This window comes from Anabrus simplex, chromosome 8 (genome assembly GCF_040414725.1).
Source record: "Anabrus simplex isolate iqAnaSimp1 chromosome 8, ASM4041472v1, whole genome shotgun sequence".
Classification (NCBI taxonomy): Eukaryota; Metazoa; Arthropoda; class Insecta; order Orthoptera; family Tettigoniidae; genus Anabrus; species Anabrus simplex.
Window position 1 is genome coordinate 194,749,092 of NC_090272.1, and position 25,489 is coordinate 194,774,580.

At 39.7% G+C, this 25,489-nt stretch overlaps 1 protein-coding gene across 1 annotated transcript; it reads left to right on the forward strand.

Annotated features, from left to right (window-relative positions):
• On the forward strand, positions 1-25,489 carry LOC136878957 (uncharacterized). The gene is made up of 2 exons (XM_067152595.2): positions 1-47; positions 23,385-25,489. Exons 1-2 carry the CDS (start codon positions 33-35, stop codon positions 24,714-24,716), a joined length of 1,347 nt encoding a protein of 448 aa, XP_067008696.2. The 5' UTR covers positions 1-32; the 3' UTR covers positions 24,717-25,489.

Below are 25,489 nucleotides of genomic sequence, written 5' to 3' on the forward strand. Positions count from 1 at the left end.
GTGAGTTCAGCCTATCGTCAGCAGCCGACACAATGCTCTTGGCCACAGTAAGTACCGATTAAGAATATAATGTTTTATTGAGATGTATTATTAACTTTCGTATTCATGTACCGACCAGGAGAAAGATTAACTCATAGAGTTACTGTAAATGTTGAATCGCGACTGAATGCAAATTACGAAATGGGTACGTTCTTTAAAACCAGTAAGATGAACATAAGTTTGTTCTCACCAAAATATACATAATAATATATAATTTAATGCAACTTCACAAACTGTTAAAAGCCGGCCTGAGTGGCTCAGTCCGGATGTATTGGAAGGTGCTCAGATACGTCAGCCTCGTGTTGGTAGATTTGCTGGCACGTAAAAGAACACCTGCGGGACTAAATTCCGGCACCTTGTCGTCACTGAAAACCGTAAAAGTAGTTAGGTGGAGCATTATTATTACAAACTGTTGAGGAGAGTTCGACAAACTCAGTTTTACAAACAGCTCAGAATATTCATGCCTTCCACTGACCCAAGATGTTTGACTTGAACTAACTCGATCCAGTATTTTAGAAAGCATGTATGTATGGTGAGTGCTCAGCCCGGAGGATGGTTTGGACATCAACAGCTCCGCCATCAGCCGTCATAGGTGGCCTGGACGTTACTGAAGTGGCGTACTAGGGAAATGAGGAGTGAGGTAGCTTCTCGTTGTTCCCCGCCGCACGTTTGCCTTCTCCCCGAGCCAGCCCGTCTGCTTAGCTACGGAACGGGACCGGTGCTACATTTTGCGTACTCCATCAGCCTTCCTCATAGCTCTCCTTGGTAACTCTCACATTACCGGGTGAGTTGGCCGGCACCCAAAATTGATGCTGACATCTTTCTTTACGTGTACCTCAATGTGTTCTCCAACTTTCATCGCGATCGGAGACTTAACCATTGCCGATGTTCCCTCGTTAGTGGCTTTCCCAAATGAAATCAACATAGGTCATTACAATGACGTCAGTAGCAATGTCGCGATTAAAATCAATGGTATCCTATGACATACTCGATCAAATGAAAAACCAGACATTTTCTCACTTTTAACGAACAGTACTACTCTGCCGATCTAACAGTCTAAAGATCCAGAGCTGGGATGACCAGGCCGCAGACAGCCGTGAACACTCCTCTGCCATTATTGCATTAAGTATGCACACTGATCATTCCAATCAGCGCCTCAGAGTAGGGATCAAATAGCTGGAATGTTATGAACCAGTGTGTTACGTACCAGTAGTATAAGAAAAAAAAATGACCGAGCTCGATAGCTGCAGTCGCTTAAGTGCGGCCAGTATCCAGTATTCGGGAGATAGTAGGTTCGAACCCCACTGTCGGCAGCCCTGAAAATGGTTTTCCGTGGTTTCGCATTTTCACACCAGGCAAATGCTGAGGCTGTACCTTAATTAAGGCCACGGCCGCTTCCTTCGCACTCCTAGCCCTTTCCTGTCCCATCGTCGCCGTAAGACCTGTCTGTGTCGGTGCGACGTAAAGCAACTAGCAAAATAAATATAAGAAAATGTATGAACCAGAGAATGGCATGCTAAAGAAGAAAATTATCTAACTCCCCAGCTATTTCCCCTTACCCTAATCTATCATTCGACTCAGCGTTAAAAAAAATATTTATAGCCTAGATTGTAGTGGCTCATTCCCCGACTTTACATACCGACTCTCTTCCAAGCCATTTTCTCGTGACGCGCGTGCAGACAGACAGACAGACAGTGATGACGGAAAATTAAAGAGTACATTTCCTTATTACTATGGACACATCCGATACAAAAATAACATTCTTTTCACATTCTGACAAATGTAGGCTACACACAAAATTCTTATTTTTTGTATATGTACGGTTGCGAGGTCTGGTGCTATATTCCTAGAACACCTTTTTCAAAATTACTGACTTTCCAAAACAAAACTCTACGAATGATTTCATGAGTCCCGTTACTGAAATCTAATAAAAAGATTCGAACCGAACTTCGTATTCGGCTTATTATATCTCACGTTAACAAAAAAGTGAAGATAACCAAATCTAGAATCCTCCTCATTCATTCTACCGACCCAGGCCTTGAGCAGAGCCTTTGTTGCTATTCGACAGTAGTAGGCTATGTGCCGGCACCTGGTTTCACCCTCTCTCTTCCTACTATCATATATCACGTCATTCATTCCATCTCATTGGCTCCTGTGATAAGACTGATGTCCGGTCTTAAAAACCCGCCACGACAAGGGTTGGACAAACAAACATTTCGTGTATTTATATGTTAAAACTAGCCTATGTATATACGTGGTAAGAATCTGCGAGCCATTTTCCGGAACATCTCAACTCAGTCTACTTATGTGCAAAAAGGGCTGTAATATTGAGTAAAACCATGGCCAAGTATACCCGGATAAATACATTCAAGTACATGTGCACTGACAATGAGATGAAAATATGGTTAGGAAAACGTGTGAAGACCCCAGAATGGAAAGTTGCTATCCTGAGTTTACTCAAGCAGCTGGTTAAGGAAACGTGGATGACATGGTACTGAACGGAAATGACAGTTTGAGTTAAGCCGCAAAAAGGCGAATAACGAGGACATAAAAATGGCAGGACGTGTTGGTCTGGAGATGCTTGCTTATTCTGACTCAAAAGACTCATAACGTTACTCGTTTTGGTTATGGATTCTGTGGATACTTATTCTGATTGTGATTCTCATTCTGTACTCATTTACTGTGGACCATCACTGTTTTTCAGTGTGTCGTGCTGCCAGTCCTCTAAGTTTGAATGATTGTTATTAACGAAAATGCGCACATTGAGCAAAATACAAAACCTATACCTATTACATTACTCTAGTCCTAGTTTTGTTATTGATATTTGCCCTTTACTGCAGATATTTGCGTGATATATTTCCAATGTTCATTGCACAATTCATACACACACACACACACACACACACACACACACACACACACATACACAATTTTCATTCGGGTGATGAAATTTCTTATTTTAGCAAAACCATATGTTGCATATCGCGTTATTACGTGTCGAAGCTCGTAATTTGCCTGTTTCCAATCATCACATAAATATGATTGCAAATAAAGGGTACAGATCTCTGCACATGGTTATGAGAGTATTTAGGATTGTAGTAAGGATGTAAAGGAGAGGACATAGACGTTTCTGGCAAGACCCCAAATGGAGTATGGTTCCAGTGTATGGAACCCTCACCAGGATTACTTGATTCAAGAACTGGAAAAAATCGAAAGAAAAGCAGCTCGATTTGCTCTGGGTAATTTCCAACAAAAGAGTAGCGTTATAAAAATGTTGCAAAGTTTGGGCTGGAAAGACTTGGGAGAAAGGAGACGAGCTGCTCGACTAAGTGGTATGGTCCAAGCTGACAGTGGAGAGATGGTGTGGAATGGCATTAGTAAACGAATACGTTTGAGTGGTGTCTTTTTTTAAAGTAGGAAAAATCACAATATGAAAGTAAAGCTGAAATTTAAGAGGACAAATTTTTCAATAAATTTCCAATTTCTTTTCAATCATTGAAGAAAAAGTTAGGGAAACAACAGATAGGTAATCTGCCATCTGGGCGACTGCCCTAAATGCAGAGTAGTAGATTTTGATCCGGCATTATGGCGTCTGTTAAATAAAAGACGTTCCATATGTAGCTGCATTATTCTTTGAGAATTCGGAGTATGTTTTCGTAGGCCTTAGTGTTTGGCAGGTTTATGTGCATTCTGATGCCTTCTATGAAGAAAGTTTCTTTCAGTAAGACGTAGGTCAGTCTTGATGGTGCTGTCTTCCCGATACCCAGGATTCGTTTCATATAAAAAGCTCTAACTTCCTCTAGCGTTATCAGGTCGTTAATTTTATGTTTGTCCCAGATTAAAAGTTCTTATTGGTGCTATAGCTGTTTTAACTAGTATAATTGCTTTTTTTTGTTGAATGTTTCTGTGGTTGTTGAATGTTGCAAATTGCTTTTATTGCTGATGTTGCTCTTTCTTTGATATGTTTGTTGAAAGATGCCAATTTTGTTTGGAGAGTAACTCCGAGATATTTGAATTTTGATACTACTCCTAGAGGTGTATCGGACTTATATGCTGTCTAAGCCACCAATATAAGCATGAAACTATGCTGAAAACAGTGGTGAAATATGCGGTTAAGTATGCACTTATTTTCACGCTATAGTTTTGTGAGCCGTACTGTTAAGCACTGGAAATACTTAATTTGTGTGTAAAGTTGTATATGATGATGCTGGGTTTAGAATGTTAAACTAGTAGTAAGTTATTTCTTGTAAAAATGTTCTTTTCGTGGAATTGCTTGTTTTATTCTTGTTGTTGTTGTTGGGTAAACTATCGTAATCACAAAGCCGCACATATACGATGCTGTCAATTGTGTAGACTGTTATATTTACAAATGATACACACATTATACACACATTATACACACACATAAATGAACCACCATTTTGAACAAAGCACTTGACTGAATCTAATAATAATAATAATAATAATAATAATAATAATAATAATAATAATAATAAGATGATGATGATGAAGAAGAAGAATGCCACATTAGCATGTCAACCAACACAACAAACTCACAACATGAATTCACACACTTACTAACAACTCCTCACTCACAACTCAAATCCACTAACCACGACAGTCTCTTTACCGTACTTTACCTGGCGAGGCTTCTAGAAAAGTATGACACAACATGTTTTCTCGTATCTTCTCGAGTCTCCAATAACCTATGTATGAGTACAAATGGATAGAACATTCTATACAACTCTAATGACAAAAGGTGCATTGTTCTGAACTCTTGCCCTGTGTTGCACAACATGACATCGGATTTATATATCATATGTACAGGTAATAATAAATTATATACTTTTTTAGTAGTGGCTTTACGTCGCACCGACACAGATAGGTCTTATGGCGACGATGGTATAGGAAAGGGCTAGGAGTAAGAAGGAAGTGGCCGTGGCCTTAATTAAGGTACAGCCACAGCATTTGCCTGGTATGAAATGGGAAACCATCTTCAAAGCTGTCGACAAGGGGATTCGAACCCACTGTCTCCCGGATGCAAGATAACAGCTGCGTGCTCCTAACGGCACGGCCAACTCGCTCGGTTTATATACTATTAATTATGTGAAAAATAAAGTCGTATTAATATATACATACACCAGACGTATCGCGACATAACCTCACATGTTTTGTTACACAAGACAGATCATACAACACACAAATAATACATGATACGACTACGATTTATACCAAATAAAACCCGTACAGACAATCTGTCGTACATAGCTACGTAGATGATGATGATGATAATAATAATAATAATAATAATAATAATAATAATAATAATAATAATAATAATAATAATCCCTTGCTGGCAAGATGTATGTTTACAGTGTGCTATGTCTTCTGGAATGGGCTAGAGCAATTTGTTACTTTCATTGACCTGTCTCAGTCTCATCCTTGGCTTTGACAATATGAAAGTGACCGAGGTATGAGCGATGCTAGTAATACAATTCCTTATGCAGCCAGTCCCTGTTATGATTGGTGTGAAAATATCGCCCATAGGGTCGGTTGGTGCATGCATTTCAGTGGGCTTGGCAGACTGATATGCAATAGCAACTTCTGGCTCGGTGAGGAAAGCAACGGAAAACTACCTAACTCCTCATTTCCCTATTATACCTTTTCAGTGACGCCTAGGCTGTCTATGATAGCCTTTTGTGGAACTGTGGAGGAACAGACCAGCCTTCGGGCTGAATACCCAACAACAACAACAACAAATAATAATAATAATAATAATAACTAATAACTAATAATAATAATAATAATAATAATAATAATAATAATAATAATAATTACGGAGTTTTCCGTGGTAGTTAGAGGTGAAAGAAGGTGCGGGGGGTGAACTGGTCTCAGGCTACGAAATTAAAGTGAATTTAAAATTTAACAAGGTTATATTTTCTTTTCAAAATAAAGAAATAACAAGCATGGCAGGTACAGAGTAGCAAGGCAACAAAAGTATAGGTACAATATTTACCGGATTTGGGCTTCGCGCCCAACTTCACAATCAGCCCAACCTTACTCCAAAATAAGTTTTAACAGAGGGGCAGAAAACCCCATTCATGCTCAGGAGCACTTGCTCCAAATTACACAGAAAAGCCTCCTCGAGGCATACAACACTCAATTTTCAAGAAAGAGCCACTCGCTCTCAAACTTTAAGCCTCTCAAAGGCCACACCAAACTCCACCTTCAAGCTGTCCTCTAAGGACGTAAACACAGGGGTAAAATACCCAACCTACTGAGGTCTATTAAGCGAGAAAAGGATTAATTACGTGACCTCTAAAATAACAATTTGAGAGGAGGCGAACCGCACTCCTAATACCTTGTTTAAAACCTACTTGGCACTAGGCCGCTAATGCTAGAGCTAATCCCATACTAAAGAGGTGACTTAGGAAGGAAACCATTTACATTACGTTAAGGAAGAATCGGTTATAAAAAAATAAGTTCACCTCAAAACAATATGAGTGTGAGCTCGAGAGGGTTAAGCACTCTCTATCCCAATATGTAGCTTTAAAAGAGAATAGGTGCTAAGAGTAGTTACATTTTAGGAAAAGGTTACATGGTGGAAACGCTTCGGACCCGCCCCGAGAGTTAAACTGCTGAGCTAGCAAGAAAAGAAGTTATTAAAAGGCCATTACCTGGTTGTTGAACAGCTGCCCGAAGAAAGAGGCGCTTCCCGCCCCCTGCTATGTACTTTACACACTGAAAGATGGTACTGAAGTGGCGCAGAGACCCTAAAATCAGCAGTTTATATACTCTCGCAGAAAGTTCGAGGCGTTTCATGAAGAAAAACACCCGCCCACAATCATTTATTGGCTAGGGTACAGCAACATATCCCCTTTGGAGAAGATACACCTGATTGGTTAGAAATTAATTTTAAAAATTCGGGATTGGCTAAATACAAAACAAGGGGAAAGAAAGGGGTATACAGCCAACTTAAACAATAACAGAAAGAAATTTAACAAGAAACAAACTTTTGAAATAAAAATTTCTCCAAAAAACAGTTCTTTCACTTCGCACTAGGGTGCACTATTGTAGTGTCCTCTAGAAGAGAATATTCACACTTCTTACTACAAGCAAAACAAAAATACGTCGAAAACAACACAGTTCAGAAACGTCAAAATTTCCAAGTAGTGACATCTTCAGGGTAACTTGAAAATTAACACATAAGACAAAGTTCAGACTTATTCCAGTAGGGGAGTTTCAACTGGCGCAAGGTTTGAATTAGCCGCGTGGAGGTGTACCGCCCGGTACAATAATAATAATAATAATAATAATAATAATAATAATAATAATAATAATAATAATAATAATAATAATAATAATAATAATAATAATAATAATAATAATATCACCTACTCATCGAGCTCGATATCTCCACAATTTACCGTGGGTTTAGAGAATTGTTTCCAGTCGTTCAATCAATACTTATCTGCATTTAGGGCAGACACCCAGGTGACAGATTCCATATCTGTCGTTTTCCTAGACTTTTCTTAAATGATTTCAAAGAAAATGGAAATTTATTGAACATCTCCCTTGGTAAGTTATTCCAAACCCTAACTCCTCTTCATATATAAACGAATATTTGCCCCAATTTGTCCTTGTGAATTCCAACTTGATCTTCATATTGTGTGATCTTTCCTGCTTTTAAAGACACCACTCACACTTATTCGTCTACTAATGTCATTTCACGCCATCTCTCCGCTGCCAGCTCGGAACATACCACTTAGTCGAGCAGCTCGTCTTCTTTCTCCCATTCTTCCCAGCTCAACTTTGCAACATTTTTGTAACGCTACTCTTTTGTTGGAATCACCCATAACAAATCGAGCTGCTTTTCTATAGATTATTTTTCAGTTCTTGAATCAGCCATACTCTAGTTGGGTCTTTCCACAGACTTATGTGCCCTCTCCTTTAAATCCTTACTATAATCCCTGAACACCTTCATGTGCAGAGATCTTTACCCTTTATTTACAATCCCATTTATGTGATTACCCTAATGAAGATCTTTCCTTATATTAACACTTAAATACTTACTATGATCCCCAAAAGGAACTTTCACTCTATCAACGCAGTAATTAAAACTTAGAGGACTTTTCCTATTTGTGAAACTCACAACCTGACTTTTAACCCCGTTCTTCATGCCATTGCCTGCTGTCCATCTCACATTATCGAAGTCATTTTGCAGAAAATGGGTAAACAGAATTTAATGAAAATCGGTATGTAAAGTCGAGGAATAAGGAACTACAGTCTACGCTACAATTAATTTTGTAAGACGCCCTAATATTACAGAGTCGAAAGAAAACTGAATGTGAAGGCCTACAATACAGAAAGCTCAGAACATTGATCAACAATAACGTTATATTGACCATTGTTTGTTGTGATGTGCTTTGTGTCTCTGTTGCCGCTCATCTCCGATAGATGGGATTACTGTTGCATACCGAGTTTTTTAAAAATTTGCTTTACGTCGCGCCGACACAGATAAGACTCATGGCGACGATGGGATAGGAAAGGGCTAGGAGTGGGAAGGAAGTGGCCCTGGTCTTAATTACGTTACAGCCCCAGCATTGGCCTGGTGTGAAAATGGGAGAACACGGAAAACCATCTTCAAGGCTGTCGAAAGTGGGGTTCGAACCCACTTCCTCCCGGATGCAAGCTCACAGCTACGCGCCCCTAACCGCATGGCCAACCCGCCCGGTCGTACTAAAAATAACAGCCTGCCTGAATATTGGCGGGAAGTAGCTGGGGAGTTAGATACCTTTCTTCTTTAGCATGTCATTCCTCTGGTTCATACATTTTCTGATACTAGTGGTACGTAACACACTGGTTCATCATAGCATACCGTACGAGCTATTCAATCCGTACTCTGAGGCACTGACTGGAATGAGCAGAGTGCATATTTAACAGAATAATGGCAGAGAAGTGTTCACGGCTCTGTTTCTAGAAAATAGAACTCAGAGAATTAGAGGTGAAGCTTTATCTGTCCCTGTAAAAATTAAGAGGGGAATTCCTCAAGGCAGTATTATTGGACCTTTATGTTTTCTTATATATATATCAATGATATGTGTAAAAAAGTGGATTCAGAGATAAGGCTTTTTGCAGATGATGTTATTCTGTACAGAGTAATAAATAAGTTACAAGATTGTGAGCAACTGCAAAATGACCTCGATAATGTTGTGAGATGGACAGTAGGCAATGGTTTGATGATAAATGGGGATAAAAGTCAGGTTGTGAGTTTCACAAATAGGAAAAGTCCTCTCAGTTTTAATTACTGCGTTGATGGGGTGAAAGTTCCCTTTGGGGATCATTGTAAATACCTAGGTATAAATATAAGGAAAGAACTTCATTGGGGTAATCACATAAATATGATTGTAAATAAAGGGCACAGATCTCTGCACATGGTTATGAGAGTATTTAGGGGTTGTAGTAAGGATCTAAAGGAGAGAGCATATTTTTCTCTGGTGAGACCTCAACTTGAGTATGGTTCCAGTGTATGGGACCCTTACCAGGATTACTTGATTCAGGAACTGGAAAAAATCCAAAGAAAAGCAGCTCGATTTGTTCTGGGCGATTTCCGACAAAAGAGTAGCGTTACAAAAATGTTGCAAAGTTTGGGCTGGGAAGACTTGGTAGAAAGGAGACGAGCTGCTCGACTAAGTGGTATGTTCCGAGCTGTCAGTGGAGAGATGGCGTGGGAGGACATCAGTAGACGAATAAGTTTGGATGGTGCCTTTAAAAGTAGGAAAGATCACAATATGAAGATAAAGTTGGAATTCAAGAGGACAAATTGGGAGGAAGGGGAGTTAGGGATTGGAATAACTTATCAAGGGAGATGTTCAATAAATTTCCAGTTTCTTTGCAATCAATTAAGAAAAGGCAGATAGGGAATCTGCCACCTGGGCGACTGCCATAAATGCAGATCAGTAGTGATTGATTTGATTGTCATCACGGCTGTCTGCGGTCTGGTCATTCCAGCACTGGAACTTTGGACTGTTAGATCGGCACCGTAATACTGTTAGCTACAAGTGAGAAAATGTGCAGTTTTTCATTTTGTATGATAACATTGCTTTTAATCGCTACATTCCTACTGACGACTTCAGATAGGAAAACCACAAAGACAGACATTCTGAGAATCCCGTAGCGAAGCACGGGTACATCAGCTAGTATGCATATATATGCACTATTAAACTTAATAGTACCGGGCGAGTTGGCCGTGCGTGAACTCGCATCCGGGAGATAGTTGGTTCGAACCCCACTGTCGGCAGCCCTGAAGATGGTTTTCCGTGCTTTCCCATTTTCACGCCAGGCAAATGCTGGGGCTGTACCTTAATTAAGGCCACGGCCGCTTCCTTCCCATTCCTAGGCCTTTACTGTCCCATCGTCGCCATAAGACCTGTCTGTGGCGGTGCGACGTGAAGCAAATAGCAATAAAACTTAATGATTCGTCCAATTTAACCTTGAAATGTACTTCCTTGGAAGCAAGCAAAATATGCATTCGCATAAACATTCCACGTCTAGTTAATTATAAGTGAAGGATGAACTGTGGACTTTGTCTCAATTCGGTCGCAGTATTAGAAGTATCGCACACTAACCGTCGTCAGTCAATCGGACTGTGCTATGTGGGAATAGCTCGACAAATATGAAGTGCAGTAGGTTGGACAGCACTTTACATCAGCATGGCACCCGCTACTACACGAGCATGACACGGCACGGGTTTGGGGAGATGTCGTCAGAAGAAGGTCGAACCTAGGACAGCTCTGGAGTTCCAGGACGTGAGGCTTTAAATCAAGTCGCGGAAGCAGCAATCTATTGGAGTGACTAACCCATTAGTCTGCAAAGGTGTAAATGGAGATTAATATGTTGTATTTAGGGCTGATCTATAGCCATCTTGATATAAAAGCGTGCTACCAAGAAGTGTGACGTCACACGCTTAGTGCTAAGCCTTCGTTGTCGCGTGTAATTCCTATACTACTGATACGATACTTTTTATCATAACATAGCAATAGAAATGCAATAATAAACCCTTAAACACATAACTATGAAGAAGCGCTATCAAAAGAAATTACATTCAAATATAGAAATATATACACTCAACATGTGTTGGATATTCAAAATATTCGAATGATGGCTGCTCAGCTGGACTGTACAATGACAGTCACTAGGCGAATTATTCTCTCTAAAAATAATGCCATTGTTTTATGCTTGTTCGAGCACATGATGTTGTTAATTATTTATAAAAAACTGTTAAAATGTAGGTGACAGATCTTGGACACAACACTAATTAATTCTTCACCACACACCCATGCTTGTCACCGAAATTGGCCAGGTTATTCAACTTTCATTTTCAAAACATTAAAAGAAAAATCCGTGTGTTTTGCATAGTGTTGTGACGTACGAGTATTATATAATGACTGCCCAGCATCGTCGGTTAATTTTGTCTTTTCCCTAGGCACAGCTGAAATGAAACCGTTTGGTCTTTTCACCGTGTCTACCCGAATTACAGTACGGTATATGATTTTCAGAAAAATGTCCAATACAGACACAGGCATATTTACTGGGTTCCAAATTAGCTCTGTGTATAGCATGACTCCATTTATGTCGTTCTCCTTATCGCTAGGAAACGCAAATGTTGAGATAGCACCTTCCTTATTTGAACGGTATTTACAGTATGTCCGCTTCTGTGGTGTAGTGGTTAGCGTGATTAGCTGCCACTCCCGGAGGTCCGGGTTCGATTTCCGGCTCTGCCACAAAATTTGAAAAGTGGTACGAGGGCTGGAACGGGGTCCACTCAGCCTCGGGAGGTCAACTGAGTAGAGGTGGGTTCGATTCCCACCTCAGCCATCCTGGAAGTGGTTTTCCGTGGTTTCCCACTTCTCCTCCAGGCGAATGCCGGGATGGTACCTAACTTAAGGCCACGGCCGCTTCCTTCCCTCTTCCTTGCCTGTCCCATCCAATCTTCCCATCCCTCCACGAGGCCCCTGTTCAGCATAGCAGGTGAGGCCGCCTGGGCGAGGTACTGATCATTCTCCCCAGTTGTATCCCCGACCCAAAGTCTGAATCTCCAGGACACTGCCCTTGAGGCGGTAGAGGTGGGATCTCTCGCTAAGTCCGAGGGAAAAACCGAACCTGGAGGGTAAACAGATGATGATGATGATTTACAGTATACGTACAACCAGGCACAACTACACGTTCGTCCCAAATAGCAAGGAGGAAACTATGCTAATGCATTATAATGCTAATAATAATTAAATAATTAAACGATAATCTTTCATATACGTTAGACAATTTATTATAGTTCAGTGGGTGCGCGTAACCTATCACATAACCTAATATCAGGCTGCTCAAATGATAATGCACCGGGCGAGTTGGCCGTGCGCTTAGAGGCGCGCGGCTGTGAGCTTGCATCCGGGAGATAGTAGGTTCGAATCCCACTATCGACAGCCCTGATGATGGTTTTCCGTTGTTTCCCATTTTTCACACCAGGCAAATGCCGGGGCTGTACCTTAATTAAGGCCACGGCCGCTTCCTTCCAACTCCTAGGCCTTTCCTATCCCATCGTCGCCATAAGACCTATCTGTGTCGGTGCGACGTAAAGCCCCTAGCAAAAAAAAATTATAATGCTGTACACACAAACACATACTATTGCTATAAACACATCTTTTACTGATGCTTTTTCGTACAGTTATCCCTTGAAAACACCAACGAACACCTTTAACAATGTTAAAATAACAACAATGTGCTACCAAACCACCATGAAAACAAGACTCATGCTTCCATATCGAAGCACTACAAGTGTGACGTCATCCCTGTGAACTGCCAAGTGTAGCAAGCCGGAACTACCTATGGAGTTGGCTAGAGATGGGCACTATCGGCTGATAACTATCGAACTAGTCGATAGTTTAAACTATCGTAACAGTCGACTACTTTAAAAAACAAGTCGATTGAATTCAGTCGCACTCCCGTCACATGGAACATGGAACTATCGGTTTAGGGTCACTTCGGATATGTAATATATGTGTTAACTTTATATGTACCTACTTAATATGGCGATTTTCTCTTGTCGTTTATGTGCTCTTTATTCGTTGCATATTTGTTTATATTAATTACGTTATTCATAAACAAGGCATAACTATAATAATAATAATCTGCATAACTCTGATAATAATAATAATAATAATAATAATAATAATAATAATAATAATAATAATAATAATAATAATAATAATCTAGAAAATACAGTAGTAGCGTAAAAGTGTGTTTGGCTATTCTCATATAGGCCTATATCTTGATTGTGTACTACAGCAGCAAGTTTTACATATTATTATTGTTAGCATTGTTCGGGAATGGAGCCTCATTGTCGTCTTTCTACATTTCATTGTCCATTTACTGTAGCACCAAGAAAGGCCATTCGTATGATGATGGTTCGTATTTTTTTTTCTAGTTGCCTTACGTCACACCGACACAGATAGATTTTATGGCGACGATGGGACAGGAAAGGCCTAGGAGTTGGAAGGAAGCGGCCGTGGCCTTAATTAAGATACAGTCCCAGCTTTTGCCTGGTGTGAAAATGGGAAACCACGGAAAACCATCTTCAGGGCTGTCGACAGTGTGATTCGAATCCACTATCTCCCGATGCAAGCTCACAGCCGCGTGCCCCTGACCGCACGACCAACTCACCCGATGGTTCGTATTAAGGGCATCTCTCTATTTATTAGCCCCGTGTACTAACGAGTGCGTAAATCGGATTTTAACCTGCACAACTGTGAATTCCTCGATAGTGTGATTATATAACCCGGGATTGGGGTATGCACCAAAGGTACAGTACTACTGTGACATTTGCCAAGAATGAATGTAGAAAACCCCATGGAAAGCTACATTAAGGATATGGTATCCGCTGTCAGTGAATGGAATACGAACCTGGGATATCCAGGTGGTGCAGCTTCTTATTCCTAATGTGGAGCGGAGTGGACTCCTCGGCTGCGAACGTGGGTACCTCGGAGTAGATTTGTAAGTCACTCAATTTTGTTCTAATTGGTGTCTATACAAGTGATTTCTAATTATTGGTGAATTGCGTTAAAATGAGTCGTATTCGTAAAAGTACGACTCTCCACTCTTGATACGAAGAGTTTCGACTGGAAACATTCGAATGTTTTTCATGGACTGACTACTTGCGTTGTTTGAATACTTTCATTCGACTGTTCAGTCTTCTCGACAGGAAGTAATGAATACTTTTGTTCGACTGAAAACATTCGACTGTTCAGTCGATAGTTCGAAGAAACTATCGTCCGACTAGTTGATAGTGGTTTTCAGTCGACAGTGCCCATCTCTAGAGTTGGCCACACCGGGCGAGTTGGTCGTGCGCGTAGAGGCGAACGGCTGTGAGCTTGCATCCGGGAGATAGTAGGTTCGAATCCCACTATCGGCAACCCTGAAAATGGTTTTCCGTGGTTTCCCATTTTCACACCAGGCAAATGCTGGGGCTGTACCTTAATTAAGGCCACGGCCGCTTCCTTCCAACTCCTAGGCCTTTCCTATCCCATCGTCGCCATAAGACCTATCTGTGTCGGTGCGACGTAAAGCCCCTAGCAAAAAAAAAGAGTTGGCCACGGCTGATCTGATTCATACAGAAAGATTGTAAATTCTTATTGTTGCCAATGTGGATATGTTTTTTGTCATCTATTGGTGAATATAGAGTCAAACAGTTAAAAGTTATTTATGGTAGCCTTGTTAGCATGCTTCTACCATTTTAATAACGTCTGCAAGGGGTACCAGTTTTGCAGCGTTTATAGTCACGACCTGAGAGGAATCTCTTATGCTCTTCCAATTATTATTATTATTATTATTATTATTATTATTATTATTATTATTATTATTATTATTATTATTATTATTATTATTATTATTCTTGCGTTCCGGCCTTCTAAGGACCACGTTACAATTTCAATTGTTCCTCCTTAGTTGTTCTTTCCTTTTATTATTATTATTATTATTATTATTATTATTATTATTATTATTATTATTATTATTATTATTATTATTATTATTATTATTATTATTATGCCTTTGCTGGCGGGACCTAGTGTTTACAGTGCACTATGTCTTCTGGTATGGGCTAGAGCAATAATGTTACTTTCATTGATCTGTCTCTGTCTTATCCTTGGCTTTGACAAAATGAAAGTGACTGAGGTATGAGCGATGCTAGTAATGCCATTCCTTATGCAGCCAGTCCCTGCTATGTGAAAATATTGTTCACAGGGTCGGTTGGTGCATGCATTTCAGTGGGCTTGGCAGACTGATATGTAATAGCAACTTCTGGCTCGGTGAGGAAAGCAACGGGAAACTACCTCGCTCCTCATTTCCCTAGTACGCCTCTTCAGTGATGCCTAGGCCATCTATGACAGCTGATGGTGGAGCTGTTGAGGATCCAACCAGCTTTCGGGCTGAGGACTAAACATACACTCAACGTTATTATTATTATTATTATTATTATTATTATTATTATTATTATTATTATTATTATTATTATTATTACCTGTTTTGGTAGATTGCAGAGGTATAAGATGGTGCGGGCTTGATGGGTGGAGAGAGAAAAGATGAGAGCATGATTTAAAATACTAAAATTTAAAATTTTATTTTTCCTTTCTGGCTTTAAACTTGATATCTGAATGAACAATAACAAATAACAGTTAAATTGAATTGCGATGAGCTCGTCTGCTCTGATGACAGGAAAGGCGTAAGTCAAATTTCAGGTACACAATAAATACCTAAATAAGCTTGTAGCTCCAAAGTTACACTACTTCAAAGAGCACTTTTGCTCCACACAATTACACTCTAGGAAACTGAGCTCCAAAATTTACAACATTCCAGCCTCTCAAAAGCACAAGTTTCTAATCCAAAATTTTACATTAGATCACTTTGAAAACAGTTTTTATCGTCTTTTCTGCTCGACGGTCTCATTCACAATTGTCTACAAATAATTAGAAATTAAACACGGGCAATAAGTGCCCATACTAAATGGCCTACGTGTACAAAAGATTTAAGATAATCGGCCATGAACAAAATGCTAGGAAGTGAAACACTTGCACTCCTTTTGAAATATACCTTGAAACACTTAAGATCCTATACGGGCTTATGGCCCGAAGTTACAGAGGTTATGCCTATACTACAGAGGGTGACTAGATGGCGAATATATTACATTCCAAAATAAAGTAAAAATTTAAAGTTTTAGAAAATCATAGTCACCCCAATACCAAGTTGAATGGGAATTAAAAGAGGGTGAACACTCTTTTTCCTAAGTTACATATTTCCCAGCAGGAATTTGAATAGACTCCTTAACTTGCTTGAAAATTTACATTTAAAAAATGATATTAAACTTTAGAAATTTACATTAAGAATAAGTTTGAAACCTTCCCAGTCAGCTATCTGGAGCTATCACATATTTAAAAGATGTCTGCCATTACCTTAACCTGGTGGGCCTTCCGACGACGGGCAAGGCTTTCCCCTGCCTCCACTAACTGTATGCACTCTAGACTGGAGCGGTGAAGAAGTCAACATGGCCCAAAAGCTCCCAGCTTTTATAGCAGAGGGGACAGTTCCAGAACTCTCTAGGCTGAACGCCTGTACACACCCCTAATTTTAATAGGCCACAAAAAATATATACAAAAATTTCTGATTGGTTGACAACTTCAGAAAGAAGAAGGCCATGTAGTGTTGGCAACTTCAGCACATAAAAGAAAACAATTCACAAACACTTCAGGTGTACAAAACTTGAAAATCGAATATTCCCTTAACAAATTAATTGTCCGTCCTCCCTCCAGAGGGGGCAAATAAGTCGACAGTGGAGACATCTGAAGGTTAAATTCCAAACTCGTTCGAATACACAGTTCAGGGTTTACATCACAGATGGCCTTCTAAAAGGCGCTCCGTTCAAATGCCCGGAGAAAGTGTACCTCCGGTACAATTATTATTATTGTTATTATTCTGCCTGCAGTATCTGCTGGGTGGATTGAGTAGCTCAGTAGTGGCTGTTGTCGGTCCCAAGCCCGGAAAAAAGAGGAGGGTTGGCTTAAAGCCTTAAAATTACAGCCAGAAAATAAACATCTTGAGGCAATAAAGGGCACGACGGTTCCACATTTTAGTTTAGTGGCGGTACCTAACAGCGTCTGTTCCACATGTTAGTGGCGGCTGAATAAAATAATATCCTCTGCGGCTAACAACCGTAGTTGTAAATCGGAACTTGCTCCACTTAAGGTTGATAACCTTTGATAGTCAGATATGGAAAAGTGTTTTACTCAAATAATTCTACCGTCCAACTCCTTAAGGATGGAGAAGACTGCGTCGGATTCGGTGGGTAGTCGCCTAAAAGACAGGAATAAATTTGAACACTCAAAAATACATACGTATGACCAAACATACAAACATAGAATCAAACATAAGCATATTAACTACATTGCGACGCATAATATAAACTATTTACTGAAAACCGGAAAGCTCAAGAACTTCAGAAATGAATTAGATAGGCAAAATATTCTTGTGGTAGGGCTCCAAGAAATGAGAAATTTAACAGGCGATCCGTTTGAATCTCAAGGTTATAGAGTGTACAATGGGAAGCCAGGCCAAAGGGTCATAAAACATTGCCCCCAATTTGGTACAGGATATATAGTAAATTTGAAAATAATAGATTCCGTGATTGATTTTAAAGCCATCTCGCCGAGAATTGTAATTCTAACTTTACAAACCACAAACAAACTTTACACCACCATAAATGCTCATGCCCCTACCAATGAACAAAATGCCTAACAAAAACTCTGCAACAAGTCAATAACTTCTGGGATCTACTTGGTCAGACAATGAATAAAATAAATGTGAATAATATCAAGATCCTTATAGGAGACTTTAACGCTCAACTGAGTAGGGAAAAGAAGTATCGAGATGAAGTGGACTAATATCCAAATCTACGTATTTTAAAAGAAAACCACACAAACTTAAAACTTGGAAACATCCTGATTGGACAAAAGGAGAATGGCAGCTAGACCCAGTATGTATGGACAAATTCTTTCACAAGGAAATCCACAATGTCAAAATTCTAAGGGGAAAGGACACTGGTTCAGATCATTACTGAATTAAAATCAAGATTAAACTTACTCCATTAAGATGAAAACGACAAAATAGAGTTGGAGAGAAAAGGACATACGGCCCTCATCAGTTAATCCAGAATGCCCAGTATCGGCAAAGAACAGGAACTACAAAACTAACAGACAATTTAGATGACCTAATACCAATTCTTAAACAGAATGCAGAAGATCTAGCGCCATTAAATCCAAGGAAAAGACATGCCTGGTGGACCTCTGATTGTGATAGAATGCATGAAGAAAGACGTCAAGCTTGGTTGAAATTTCAAGCCCACAAAACAGAAGTAAACGCCATGAACCTCAAGAATGTCAGAAAAGAATTCACCCAAACTAGTACAAGAATTAAGAGAAAATATCAAAAAGATTTAGTAAAATCTATTGAGGAAAATGATTACAAAACCAATTCTAGAGATTATTACAAAGCCTTTGTAAAAATTGCAAAAATGCAACCCCCACATTATTGTTGAAAAATAAAGATGGAAAATAGCGCATAACAATAAGGAGAACGCAGAAATCAAGGCGGAAGCATTTAACAAGCTCTTTGAACAGTGATGAACCTGAAAAGCTCTTATTAATTAATGCATATCCCCCGATAAAAACTCAACCTACAGCAAAAGGTGTTGAAACAGTGCTTAAAGAACTACAAAGCGTGTAGTGAAGACCAGGTTTTTGCAGAGATATGGAAATATGCCGGCAGTGCAACTCAGACATCCCTCCATATGATATTACAGAAGATTTGGATATCAGAAAAACTCCCAGAACAATGGACAACAGCTGTAATTAATCCAATTCATAAGAAAGGTGAAAGAAGTAATCCAGACACCTATAAAGGTATTTCCATCATTGACTGCACGTATAAGATTTTCTCTAAGATACTACAATATATAATCGGATTAAAAAACAACTTGATCAAGAGTTAGGTGAATACTAGGGAGGCTCCAGACCTTGGAGAAACTGCTGTGAAAAAATAACAACTTTGAAGCTAGTCATGGCACATTACAGAAAACGAAACAAGCCCCTTTCAATAACGTTTATAGATTTCAAGAAAGCTTACGACTCCATCCACAGACCATCATTATTGAAAATTTTAAGACATATCGGACTTCAGCCAAAGCTAATCAAATTGATTGAGCTTACTCTAACTAATACAATTACTAAAATTAAGTTCAGGGGAGAACTTTCTGAACCATTCTTGGTAACAACTGGTTTAAGACAGGGTGACGGATTGTCACCTCTTCTTTTTAACTGTGCACTAGAGTACGTTATGAGGGAAAGGTACGAGAACAACTCGAAAAATATAAAAATTGGAACCCAGAAGGATAACATACATTTGAACTTCTATGATTTGCTGATGATCTAGCTCTTCTGGCCAGGAAACAAAACAACAAATAAAATCTTTACACGAAAAAGCTCAAAATGTAGGTTTGAAAATTTCATTTAAAAAAAAAACAGAAATTATGCTAACTCAACTTCCGCTTGCAAACAAAATTAAGCTGGGGGACCAAGAAATAAAAATTGTAGAAACTTTTAAATATTTAGGTGAAACAATCACATATAACCTGAACGAGAAGCCAGCATGGCAAAATAGAATAGACAAACTGATTACAGCACACCATGTTACCAAGAATAAAAACCAAACCAAACCAAACCAAGGCCTTGGGCTACCAACCGAAGGCCTGCATATTACGAGGTGTCGTGTGGTCAGCACGACGAATCCTCTCGGCAGTTATTCTTGGCTTTCTAGACCAGGGCCACTATCTCACCGTCAGATAGCTCCTCAATTCTAATCACGTAGGCTGAGTGGACCTCGAACCAGACCTTAGGTCCAGGTAAAAATCCCTGACCTGGTCAGGAATCGAACCCGGGGCCTCGGAGTAAGAGGCAAGTACGCTACCCCTATACCACGGGGCCGGCTGTTACCAAGAATGCATATAATAAAAAGTGTCTCTCAATAGCAACCAAATTGAAACATTAGAAAACATTTACCCCGCCACAAATTTCATATGCAAGTGAAACATTATTCAAAACAACAAACACAGTTGCAGTAGAGTTAGATAGGAGAGTAGTGAGAACCTGTTTAAATAAAAATTATCAAGTAAACGGAGTCTGGAGACTAGGTACCAATGAGACAGTTTATAAAGAAATAGTACCTGTGACTAGCACAATGAAAAATAAACGAATAGCATTCTTAGGCCATCTAATACGGTCACCAGAAAATATAATAAGTAAAAAATTATGGAAGAGTAAGAGTAAGAATAATATTAGATAGATCACAGAATTTAAAGAAGACATGAGAAAGTTGCATATTACAATAGAAGATTTAAAATAAATACAAAACAAATACACTCAACTTACTGAAAGATAAACACACAAGACTACAGACAAAAATCAACAAGCAGAGAATAGGAAGAGTGATTCCAGAAGCAGAAAGAAAATTACGTTCAGAAAGAATGAAACAATACTGGGCTGACAAAAAGAAGAAAAACCTCCATAAACCTGACTAAGTAGTCCTATGTTGACTAAAAAAAGAAAGTAAATAAATAAATAAATAAATAAATAAATAAATAAATAAATAAATAAATAAATAAATAAATAAATAAATAAATAAATAATAATAATTATTATTATTATGACCGCCTCCATGCTGTAGTGGTTAGCGTGATTAGCTGCCACCCCCGGAGGCCCGGTTTCGATTCCCTGTTCTGCCACGAAATTCGTTAAGTGGTACGAGGGCTGGAACGGGGTCCACTCAGCCTCGGGAGGTGAACTGAGTAGAGGTGGGTTCGATTCCCACCTGAGTCATCCTGGAAGTGGTGTTCCGTGGGTATCCCACTTCTCCTCCAGGCAAATGCCGGGATGGTACGTAACTTAAGGTCACGGCCACTACCTTCCCTCTTCCTTGGCTAGCCCATGCAATCTTCCCATCTCCCCACAAGCCCCCTGTTCAGCATAGCAGGTGAGGCCGCCCGGGTGAGGTACTGGTCTTCCTCCCCAATTGTATCCCCGACCCAATGTCTCACGCTCCAGAACACTGTCCTTGAGGCGGTAGAGGTGAGATCCCTTGCTGAGTCCGAGAGATAAACCAATCCTGGAGGATAGACTGATTATGAAAGATGATTAAATGATTATTATTATTATTATTATTATTATTATTATTATTATTATTATTATTATTATTCCGGGGTATCTGTGGAACGCAGAGGTGAAAAAACGCGCTGGGTAGAATGGGTCTAAGTACAATATCAAAAATTAATTTAAAACTTTAAATAAAGGTTATATTTCTTTTCAAAAAGCAAACTTAACACCTTTTCACTTAGTGAAATAACAATGACAAATTGGGGATAAAATTAGAGAGCCACAGAATAGGGAATTTAACAATTTTGGGCTTCAAGCCCCCGATTTACAAGTTTTTCAGCTACAAGATCAAATTTACAAAATCTGCAGAATCTCAATGTTTAGACAAGGACAGGAATATCCCAATTTAAGAGCACTTTGCTCCAAGGATTACAAGTACGGCCTTCCAAAGGCATCCCTCAATATTGCAGAAAACTTAGAAAAGAGCTAACATGCTCTCCAGCATTAACACATTTCTTCCAGCCTACTCAAGGCAACATGACATCAAAAATCTTACAATCTCTGGCCCCTCTAGGCACAATTTACAATCAAAATTACTTTTACGCCGCGGTATCTATTACCTAAACTACTGGGCCTTCGTGTAAAAAAGAAGAGGTTAGATTACTGGACCGAACACAAAATGAATGAAGGCGTACACTTGCACCCCTAGAACCTTTTAAAACCCTAATTGGACTCTCGGCCCGATGATGCAGAGACTAATCTCAAGCTACCGAGGTAACTCGAATGAAAGTTAATTTAATGCATTACAGAAAAGAAGTACAAATTACTAGGTCGTAGTCACCTCAAACCAAGTTTAAGGGGAACTCGAGAGGGTAACACACTCTCTATCTCCGATTTACAGTTTTAAGAATTTATGAAATTTTACATTAGCCGAAATGAGGTTTACATTTTAGAAAACAGAAGGTTACATAATTAGAAATTAGAACCTTCCCCTCGTATAAGTCTGCCGAGGTAGCTACAGAAAAATAAGTCTGGTGGTCATTACATTGGCTGCTGGTCTGCCTGGCGAAGAATGAGGCGCGCCCCCCCCCCCCCCCCCGGTTCTAGAGGGTTCTGGACTAATCCGGATACACCCTCTCGATGTTATTGGCAGAATCAGAAGTTACACCCCAAAAACCCAACAAGAAGCCTGTGATGGGCTGAAAAATAATTACAGAAAATTCCTATTGACCAGATTCAAAACTGGCGGAATGAGAAGGAAGTGTTGCAAACCTTGAAATATATATAAAAAAATAAATGAAAGTTAATTTACTTGAGAAAACCCATAAACACAAAATTTCTTTCAATAACAAATTATTTTACCTTGCACCAGAGTGCATGACCTCAGTTTTTGTAATGACATCTATTGAGAAATGTCAAAACTTCTTGATGTACAGCAAAGCAAAACAAAATAAATCTAATCAGTTCAGGAAACTTAGAAATGCCAAACTTCTCAATTATTCAGTAGTGACATCTTCTGATTATTGTCCCAACTTTATGCCGTAGCATTTTCACGTTTTGTTGGCTAGATAGAGTGAGTTCATTAAGGCGCTTCTTTTGAATGAACGGAGTTGAGGTGTACCTCCCGGTACAATTATTATTATTATTATTATTATTATTATTATTATTATTATTATTATTATTATTATTATTATTTGTTTATTCATTTAATTTACATTATATTTCATTGGAAGTCGCCAGGTGAAAATGACATTCAGTTGTGGTATAAGTATTAATATAATTTTTTTTTTATGAAATTTCAGTTTTGATTCCTGAGTTAGTTCGCTGGAGCTTTTTCTTAAAATGACTGTAGTTTACTATCGATTGTAACACTTTTATGATACATACTAACTTCCTTGCAAATACCGTTTTTGTTTTCTTACACTCTTCAGTGTTACATGAATTCCTGAAAAATGTTGGAAATTGATGTCTAGCCGAATATTAAAGACATCCTTACAAATTTGAGACGGATGAAGGCTCTTTTGTGTGTCCTCCCTTCTTTCCGGCACTCATTACTCTACTTCCCATCCTCTAATATAATTGTGTGTGTTTGTATCTTTCTAGGTTTATCTACATTTACTGGTCAGCCTTGCAGTAAGGATTACCGGGGTGTCATCTGTCCCGGTGATCTTCCACAAGAACAGCGTCCTCGGACCCCTGGGACTGGTATCCGACGACAATATTGTGGGACCTCTTGGCATAATCAGCCATCACGACGGCATAATACACCCTCTAGTTCCCCACCACATCATCGCGAAAGCGCATCCTCACATTGTACAACCCATTATAACTTCTCATCATGGGATAATTGGACCTCACGAATTGGTGCACCACCACCATCTAATTGGACCTCATCTCATAGTCCACAAAGACTTTAAGTTCTTACACCCTGTTAAACCAGTTCACCACTTCGTTGTTCATCATGGACCCCACTTTATCGTTCACAAAGATCACTTCCGTACTTTCCATCCAGTTCACCACGTCATTGGGCACCACCCGGCAGTGTTGGTACCACATAAATTAATTCATCACAAAGTACTGCCTCACAAACATAAGTTCATTCATCACGCTGTTCATCCTCACATCATTGCTCATCACGGTGGATTTCTACGTGTTGCTGATCCCGAAGAAGTCGTACAAGGACCACTATCAGAACTGGGAAAATTTATTGGCGATATGTTGACATTGGGAGGAATTGAAGGCTTCGGTGAAGAAACAAGGGAAATACCCGTGAATTACGATGAAAGTATCGAGGATATTACCGATAAGCAGAAATATTCAGAGCCAAAGAAAGAAGTCGAGAACTCTGAAGAATGTTCAGAAAAAACATCAAAAGAAATCGCAGATGGTCACGAAGCGACTTCAACCGGATATTCAGAAGGAACCAAGAAAGGAGGGGAGGTTCCCTCGCATCTGCCAGACCATGAGAGTCCTCACCCGCCAGCTGAAGTAGTTAAGTCTCCAGGGGACAAGCAACAGGAGGTCGCTCCAGAACCAAGTACCAACGTTGCAGAAATTGCTTCACCGTCCAAAGAACACAGCGAACATTTAGCTGTGGAGAAGAAGCGGCCAGAACATGCGTCAGATCAACATGTGCATACTTCGGGACTGTCATTATTGCCTGGTTTACAGCATGCTGGTGCAGGGGTAAACGTGTACCATAGGATCGGTCTAGATAATACGAAACACCTCACGGGATACAAGGAGCACGAATACGACCATGAAAACGAAGACTTCGGGTTCGAGCCCAACAGGTTCTGCTTACAGGTTCCTATGCCGTACCATCACGGACACCACGATCGTGGATACGACACGCACAAGTTTGGAGTAGAAGGAGGCGGGAGCAAGGGTCTTGGGAAAGTAATAGGACTCGGGGGGAAGCTCGGAATACTGTGAGTGATATGTAGCACAACAGAAACTGAGTGAATGCTTTTGGACAGTGAGCTAAGAGGAAACACATGAACCCACACGACGTGCCAGTCTTTCTTCCCAACCCAGAGATTTTGAACTTCGTTTCCTCTCTATTTTTGAAAATAGCAGGTAACATGGTGAAACTAGTTGTGTACAGTTGCACCAGTACTGCCATCTAGTAGAGATGAGTGGCAGCAGAAGAGACAACCAATCATTGAAATGTTATCATTACTTAATTCTGGAGGCCTTAACACGTGAAGGCGTAATTTCCTGGAGAACCAGTAGAGTTATAAAGAAAATGCATGGAATATTCTTCGCAGAATATAGAATTTTAAGTGCACATGGTCAGATGTATTAACATGGATATATTTTTGGGCTGGGGAGCGGGGGCGTGGGCTCTGTTTGGAGTTAGCAACATCAATTTCACGACACCATAGTAACCATGGCAACCAATGTTCGCATATGTTAGAAGGCAGTTTGGGTTTAGGAAAGGTTCTTCGAGTGAGTCTCAACTTATAGGATTCCAGCAAGATACAGCAGATATTTTAGGTTGAGGAGGTCAAATGGACTGTCTCGCTATTAAACTATCCAGGGCTTTTGATAGGATAGATCATGGAAGATTACCGACGAAAATGAGGGCTACTGGACTAGACACAAGAGTGGTTGAATGGGTGGCTACATTGATAGAAAATTGAACTCTGAGAATTAGAGTATGTGAAGTGTTTAATATCTGATCCTGCAATGGTTAAGAGCATGGG